The 8,304-nt window shown below is 42.8% G+C and overlaps 1 protein-coding gene across 1 annotated transcript in view; it reads left to right on the top strand.

Moving 5' to 3' along the window:
- KIF5C (kinesin family member 5C) overlaps nt 1-8,304 on the top strand; it is a 132,372-nt gene that overhangs the window by 92,108 nt on the left and 31,960 nt on the right. The window contains exons 17-20 of the mRNA XM_019522795.1: nt 1,204-1,321; nt 2,758-2,834; nt 4,205-4,314; nt 5,321-5,422. Coding sequence (XP_019378340.1) covers nt 1,204-1,321; nt 2,758-2,834; nt 4,205-4,314; nt 5,321-5,422 — 407 coding nt within the window. The remainder of the gene's footprint in view (nt 1-1,203; nt 1,322-2,757; nt 2,835-4,204; nt 4,315-5,320; nt 5,423-8,304) is intronic.

Below are 8,304 nucleotides of genomic sequence, written 5' to 3'. Positions count from 1 at the left end.
CTGTCCAGACTAAAAGCCTCTGCCCTGAAGAGCTTACAACTAGGCAAAGAGAGGGAGAACAGAGGGAAGGTTTGCACCATTTTAAACAATCTTTTTTGGGTGTGCTTAATTAAGGATAGGTTAACTAAATAGACAGACTAGGGAGTGAGGGGCAATGGTATGGGCAGGGCATTGGCACTGAGCAGCCCCAATATGCCATAAAGCAGCACAGGGGACAGCTGCAGCTGGACCTGCATCCTGGTGAGCAAAGGGAGTGGGGAAGCTCTGATTTTCCATGATAAAAAAAACAAAAGCAAATGCCAAAATATATAGGTATTTAGCATTGATTTTATTATAATGATAGAGGCACTGGTAGGCTTCCAAATTGCTTTAATATTGTAAGTAAATTATTAAAACATTGTGTTTAACTGATCACTATATATAGTACTGTTTCATTTTAATCATGGAAAAACATGGATTTTGGTTTTTTAAATCTGAATTTCAGATTCTCCCCCCCACACTTTAATCAGGGAATTTGGGATTTTTTTAACAGAGGAAATCAGGATCCACGGTTATCACCTATTATGATATTTAATAGGGAAATGTAATGTGAACTCTAGACTTCTTGTCTGTGCTGAGGACAGTGTTTTATAAAAACTTGAAGACCTCATCAATAGAAATGCAGTAGCTCCGACTCAGAAACTGGGAATTTGATTTTTAGATTCCAAATGGAATACAGGTTGCCTTTTAAAATGTGAACTACTATTTTTAAGTATTAAAATGGCCTTTTTGTTGCAGAGATGTTTACAAAAATATGGCCAAATAATTAGGATTGCTGTTGATCTATAAGTGAGATTTTTAGTATAGCTTTCAATGTCTGGGAAGTTACACCAGTGTGTTTTCTGTTCTAACCCAACACCCCCCATTTAGACTATTGCTGTGCCTTGATAACAAGCCAGTGATGTTCTCCTTACAGCATTTTGAAAATTTCCCATGCTTTGATTTCAGTGTAGATCTTGTTTATTAAATATGACCAGTAACCATTAACATTGCTTTGTGTGTTACCTCTGTCTCAGATCCTCTACTTCATTATCTCTCAGTAGATAGCTCTAGATGCATAAAGCTTTCTTGCTTTTCTTAACATGAGGAATCAAGCCCATTTGTCTCAAGATAACAGGCATAGCTAGTTATATCTTATTGCTGCTTACTGGTTTTCTTTTAAAGCATGAAGCAAAGATCAAGTCTCTGACAGACTACATGCAAAATATGGAACAGAAGAGAAGGCAACTGGAGGAGTCACAGGACTCGCTTAATGAAGAACTTGCCAAGTTGCGTGCTCAAGGTATTGTTCTTAATGCATGCTCTTCAGTGTCTTCTAATCAATGGCGTCTGCCGACTACAGACTAGAAAATTCAGTACTATACAAGTTAGGCAGTTGTTCTGGAGATGTCACTTTTTTTGTAGCTTTCCTTCTGTAAAAGGAAAGCCCCCCTCCTTCCTTCCATTGCCAGAGGTATAACATGGCTAAATCAGATTGGACAAGTAAGATTTTAATTCACTTGTCCAATCATAATCATTACAGAGGGTCTTCATTTAACAAAAATGAACTCTGAAGAGGCTGCAGGAATGTAACAGGGATGGGAGATCTGAATATGCACGTTTGACAATGAATGGTTCCCCCGCTTATAAAATTTTCCTGAATTCTTTGCGGTCAAACAGTACAACTGTGACTTGGATTAAATGTACACCCTATTTTAGTGATTTGCAGCATGCACCATGCTCACCTTACAAAACAAAGTTAATCCACAGCTGTCTAATCAATGCTCTGGATTCTGTGGGTTTCATTACTGAAAGAATGGAAACTATAAAGTGGGCCAGACTTTTGAACACTGAAATGTAAGCAGTCAAGAACCAAGCCTTTGCTTTCACAAATTTCTTCATTATGTTGTAAAATTCTTGGATTTTTGTCGAATAACCATGGTTGCTATTCCTTACAACCCTATGGATCCTTTATTTGATCCCAAGCAGCATATCCCTCTTCCAGCAGCTACCGAATGACCAGCTAACACAGGCTTCATTTTACAAAAAGCAACTTAAGTTATTCTAGTAAGATGTAGCAATGTATTTAAAAACATTGTTTCTTTTGCCCTTTCACTATGATAAGGCCCTGTTTTCTACCATGTAATGGGGTGATGTTCAACCAGAATGTTGAACATCACCCATATGAATTCCATATGCCTTTTCAGGAGGTCTTCCTGGACTCTGGGAGCAGCAGGTTGTGACAAAGAAATTGTTCTTTAATGGCTTTCTCAGCCAGTCCTGGGAGGGGTGTGGCACCCAAGAACTTGGATGTCTAGCAAATGGTGGAAGGGGAGGACAGGAATCATGATGGCCAAAGGAGAGTTGGGTAGAGTTGCAAGAGGACAAAATTGGCTGGAAATATGTAGGTACACAAACGTGGTGTGCACTTGTGTGTGGTGGAAAAGGAGATGACTTAGTGTATCCACATGTCACTACACATAGAGCATTGCAAGTCTGGGACCAGCCCTCTATTATCATTTTCACCAAATCATTGTTAGTGCATAGATCATATACCTTTTCATTTTGTTACCGTTGAAAGTCTACCTAAGACGGTCACTTTGTGTGCTGAATTCTTAATAATACTATACTTCTGGAAAAAGAAACTGTTGGAGAAATTTTTCTTTTTTTGGTCTCACGTTCAAAGCATTGGGGCAGGCATTGGTTAATTCTTTACATTTTCTTTTTAATCATAAACAGAAAAAATGCATGAAGTCAGCTTCAAGGATAAGGAGAAGGAGCATCTGACTTTACTTCAGGATGCAGAGGAAATGAAGGTAATGTTGCCTGTTACGGAGCATATTTCTCACCAAGGTCTGTCACACTTGTGGTTAGATTCTGCCTTCAGTCACATGTTATACCCATTCATTTTTGAATAAACATTAGAATCAGTGATACTCATACAGTTCTTATAAGAAAATCTGCCTGTCTTGTAGCCCGTTTACCTTTCCATCTTGATGGGATAGACCTAGGTAGAGTAGAGCTATGTGAACAAAGGAAGAAGTAAATTACAGACAGAATATCAGAGGTGGCTGTTTTTGAGAATGTGTTGAAAGCAGAGCTAAACTCAATTAAAAGTGAAGAGGTCCAGTCAGATGAGTTAATTCCACAGATTTAATCAAATGGGTTTACACCCATTCTTCTTTCTGAGCACAAATTCAAGGCTTAAATACCACCAGTAATTGGGAACAATTTCCTTACATATGAATGGAAATCCAAGCCCAGTTCACCACTGCATTTCTCTAGTTTTATACCAGCTAAAACTCTATGATGTCTTATCAGGTAAGTGATGAATGGGATCATACTGGTTAATGTAATTTGGATATTGAAATATAATAAAGACAAGCCAGGTTGATTTGTAAAGAACTTTGAATACCTCCTTCTAGAAATGAGTAAGTGAAATACAAAGCCAAAACACATTATTCCTTCTTTCTGTTTTACATATAGAATGTGAAGATGAAATATTAGATGATAATGCAGTGTGTTGGTGTTTTTTGATGAAGATTACACAGTATGTATAAAGGCAAAAAATGCTTTACAGGGACAGCTACTGTTGTACATCGTCAAGAATTTGACTTCCAATTGAAATACTTAATGCTTAGGTTACATAATCACACAGACTTATTCCATGTGCTTGGAGAGAAAAAAATGTCTTGTGTAATATCAAATCAAGAAGAGATTATAAGGTAGCTTTCTCTATTACTTGATGAAGCTTTAGCTCTAGGAGTTCAGTAATAGGGTTATGGGTAAGCCTTCCTCTGTATAAATAGGTCAAAGATTTTCCTGGTGAGCAAATAGGTACCATGATACAGGAGAATGGCAGGAGCAATTGTAAATCATAGACTATACCTCACCAATGCACTTTGTGGTCTGTATGTATCACTCCTTGCAAGGTGACAGAAATCAAGCCTCCCCAATAATAGAAGCCACATGCATGTTTGTGAATTAAGCACTTAGTGATATACACAAAATGGTATTTATACACAAAATGGCATTTATTAGGCTATCTTGAGCAAAGTTCTGATTTGACCTGTTTTTAAATTGGAAAAAAAGCTCAATTTAGATATAAGTTAACAAAGGGGAATAGAATAATGGAAGCATACTTACTTTCTGTTTTGTGTTTGGTTTTGGTCTTTGCAAACTACAGAAGGCACTGGAGCAGCAGATGGAGAGTCACAGGGAAGCCCATCAGAAGCAGCTGTCCAGGCTGCGAGATGAGATTGAAGAGAAGCAGAAAATAATTGATGAAATAAGAGAGTAAGCTCACTTGCTTTCTTCCTGTCACTGTCTTTTCTCTTGTACTTTTCTGATGACACTATAGCCATGTCTAGCCTGCAAACTTACTGTGCCAACAGCAGTGCCATATGGTTCTGCACATATTGTCTAGGCAAGTCCATGCATTGCTGAGGGCTGGTGAACACGGATGATATTCAGTGCCAATTAGTCCAACCTTGGTGCTGCATAAAATCCATTAACCTGCTTCTGGTCCAGTCAGGAACACATACAGAGCACTGTGACATGTTTGAGGCCCTGATGCAAGGCATAATAAATTTGCTGTCTAAACATGGCCTCAGAGATTGTGTATTTACATCGGTATTGATGTATGTCAGGGTTTTAAAATCCAGCAGCACATTTTCCCTGTATGGCTATTTGTATTTATTTGAAGATAAAACTAGGATAGTATATATAGTATCTCATGCATTAAATTGTTCTTTTGCTTTCTGTGTATCTGCTTTAATAAAAAAGAATTGCAGAGTGGAGAAGAGAAGGACAGAATATAGATAACAGGTATCAGATAATAGAAATATACAGGCAAGAAAAATATTACTAGAAGAAAATGAATTGGAAAAATAAAGGGTTTTAGCACCACTACCAACTGACTGGTCCTGTCACAACCTTTCTGGCACGCCAGTAGCTTTCTATTTCAGGACCTGTAGTATTCTCACTTGGCACTACATTTTCATTTCATCTTGGTTAATGTAATCCCTCAAAGTGTATTTGAGTGTGGATACACACATGCTTGGAGTCCTTTCAAAAGGGGAATGGTTCAGAAGGGCAGCAACTGGCACATTCATATTGTTATTTGTGAAAGAGCTGAGAGATTCAAATGTAGCAAACCTGCTCCAGCTTTAAACCTGGATAAGAGAGAATCACAGCATCATTCTCTGTGGTGAACTCTGCTTTAGTTATCAAAGTTTTGTTATTTATTTGCCCTAAAATGGTCAGTACCAAGTTCACTGGATTTTCCCCCTTCTCATTTTAGCATGAATCAGAAGCTGCAACTGGAACAAGAGAAACTGAGTGCGGATTATGATAAATTAAAAATTGAGGATCAGGAAAGAGAAATGAAACTGGAAAAGCTCATGTAAGTTTGTAGTCTCCTCATTTGACCACCCTCTTAGCTTAGTCCCTTTATATGATGTTGCAGGTACAAAGCTCTCTTTCCTTTTCTAGTAGGGACAGACTTATTGCCCGTACCCTTGTCAGTGTGGAACCATGTAGTTTCTCCACTCAGAGACTGGTATGCTGTGTGTACCAACTGCCAAGGGGGAAAGAATGATCGTCTTGTCCTACAATTGTGGAAACAAGTGTTCAAATCCCTAGCCACATGTTTTTCTCTGTGACTTTGGGCAAGTCACTTAGTCCCACGTTGTCAAAGGCGTTTACAAGGTATTTGAAACCAGTGGGAATCAGGTGCCTCAATACTGTTACGATCTGGCCTGTAGCATCTTTATACTGTACTTCATTTGTCTATTTGTACCATGGGGATAATAGCAATTTTTTACCTTATGCAGCAGGTTGCAAGGATAAATAAATTAAAGACTGTAAAGAAGTTAGTTTCTATAGGAAAGGGGAGGGTTTCAAAAAAGCACTTAGGTTGGATAATTTCCCTGCAGGTCTGAACGGGAAGAGATACAGGTGCTCAAAACCATTCAGGAATCTGTGACTATTGATAGAGTGACCAACAGCCACCTTGAGAGTGTTTATATGTAGCTTTGGGAAGAGAGTCCAGTGCTACATAAGTAATCTCTAGACCTGTCAGTCTTACTTCAGTATTTATCAACCCACAGCTGGTTCTTAGGCAGGTTTAGGTTTAGGTTTTTCACTGTGAGTTCTAGTCTGACTGTCTTGCTTAGTTTTTCCTTTATACTCTCAAGAAAGAGTACTTTTAAAACCTGTTTTCCCAGGAAGCTTCTTCAAGTCTTGGCAGGCTTTGATGCCCCTTGATTGAATCGGGTCTATTTGTTGTCCAGGACCGAGTAAGCGTCATCAGAGCTGGTGGTTCTGGTGTTGTCCTTTAACAGCTCTTAAATGTAAACTGAGAGATGACCAGGTTTCTACCTTACTTATCCCAGGCAGTGCTTTTAGCAAGAGGCAGAGGCATAACTGGCAGGGACTGTGCCCAGGGCAGTCCCCCCTTCCCCCTCCATCTCCCTTTATACCAAGAGCAGGCAATTATTTTGGATGGAGGGCCACTTACCAAGTTGTAGCAAGCTGTTGAGGGTTGCATGGGGAGCCCCACCCCTTGACAGGTGCCCCACCACCTGGTCACTATCTTGGGACTGGGAGTCCCACCCCTAACCTTTGCCACCAGAAGTCCCTCCCCTTGCCCCTGGAAGTACTCCTTTGGGGAAGAGGGTTTGCTATCTTAGAATGGGAAAAAACCCCATATATACTAAAAATCAAATACCCATAATAATATATTTTAATTTCATTTTAAAAATATTTTTGTCCTGATTTGTGCATTTATGTTGTATATGTGGAAGTGATTGCATAATAGCTTAAAATGCAGTCTTACTCTTGTATAGTATGTGGGATGTGCAAGGGTTCCAGGGGATATGGGTGGGTGGGTGGGTGGGTGTGCGGTTTGTGGGGAGCTGTGGGTAGGTACATTTGTGGGGATGTGTGGATGTCTGTGTATGTGGATATGGTATTTGGGGGGTGGGGGGACTGTGTTTGTGTGTGGAAGAGGGTGTGGCTGTGGGGTTTGATGGAAGAGTTTGAGGGTATGTGGGGTGTGCGTGGGAGCTGCCTGAGCTGGTCAGCACCCACCCCTGCCCCACAAAAGCCTGGAGCCAGAGTGCCCTGTGGCACACCTCCCCGCCACCACCAACAGCATGCAGCCCCAGTATGTCCCGTGTCTGCTCTGCACTGCCTGGCTGTGGTGTGTCCTGCTGCCCCTGAGCACGCAGCAGGGACAAGCGCACATAGTCGTGAACCTTTGTGCTCTGCACCAGCTCTGGCTTTGGCCATTCAGGCTCAGCAGTGGCAGCAGCAGCTGGTCAGAAACTGCTGCTCGGCATGGGGGAAAGCATCCCCTCACTGGGCAGTTTTTGCTGTGGCTGCCCGGTACCTGCCTGCAGCTCCATCACTACCACCCATGAGCTGCCCTGTAGCTGCTCCACACTGTGACCACTGCCATGCTGGGCAGCTCAGAGGCAACAGTAACAGAGCTGAAGGGCAGCCCAGCATGGTGTGGACTCCAGGTAGCCTCACCAAAAACTGCTCATCAGTGGTAAGGGGGAAGGGCCACTTTCCTTCACGCCAAGCAGCAGTTTCTGCCCAGCCACATCTGCTGCTGCTGCTGCTGCTGCTGCTGCTGCTTAGCCTGGATGGCCAAGCCTGGAGCTGGCCTTGGGACTTAGGCTCAGCAGTGGCAGTGTGGGAGAGAAACTGCTGCTTAGTGTGGGAGGATAGTGGCCCCTTCCACTGCTGGTGCTTCGTGGTACAGCCATTCAGAGTCATGTGGGGCTGCCCTGTGTCTGCTTTGTGCTGCCCCGTGAGGCAACTCAGAGGCAGCAGTGATGCGGTGGAGATGCAGGGCAGCCCCATGTGGGCTCTGGGTAGCTGTAGCAAGAAGCACTGGGAGGGGAGGGGCCACTTTCCCCCCACACTGAGCAGCAGCTTGTCCTGCACTGCCACTGCTCAGCCCGGATGGGTGAGCATGGGGCACGTGGGGTCATGGCTGCACATGCTCATTCCTGCCTGTACTGCAGGGCTGGGGGGCAGGGAGTGGGAGTGAGCAGGTATGTGAAAGCTGGGTGGGAGCATGGGGCCCACACCAGTGTCCTGGCTGGCAGGGGCTCTGTGGAGCTGGGCCAGCTTCCCTCTCTCCTTGCCTGTTCCCTGTGCTCCAGCCATCTTGTGCTGGCCCCAGGACATTGGCACAGGTCACACACTCCCACATACCCACTTCCACTCTCCCTTGCTGCCGCTTTCCTCAGTTTCCTGCACACTGACGGGCCG

This window comes from Gavialis gangeticus, unplaced genomic scaffold, assembly GCF_001723915.1.
Source record: "Gavialis gangeticus isolate Ggan-Ray unplaced genomic scaffold, GavGan_comp1, whole genome shotgun sequence".
Lineage (NCBI taxonomy): Eukaryota > Metazoa > Chordata > Crocodylia > Gavialidae > Gavialis > Gavialis gangeticus.
The sequence above is the reverse complement of the archived record's forward strand: the minus strand, read 5'-3'. Positions and strand labels throughout refer to the sequence as shown.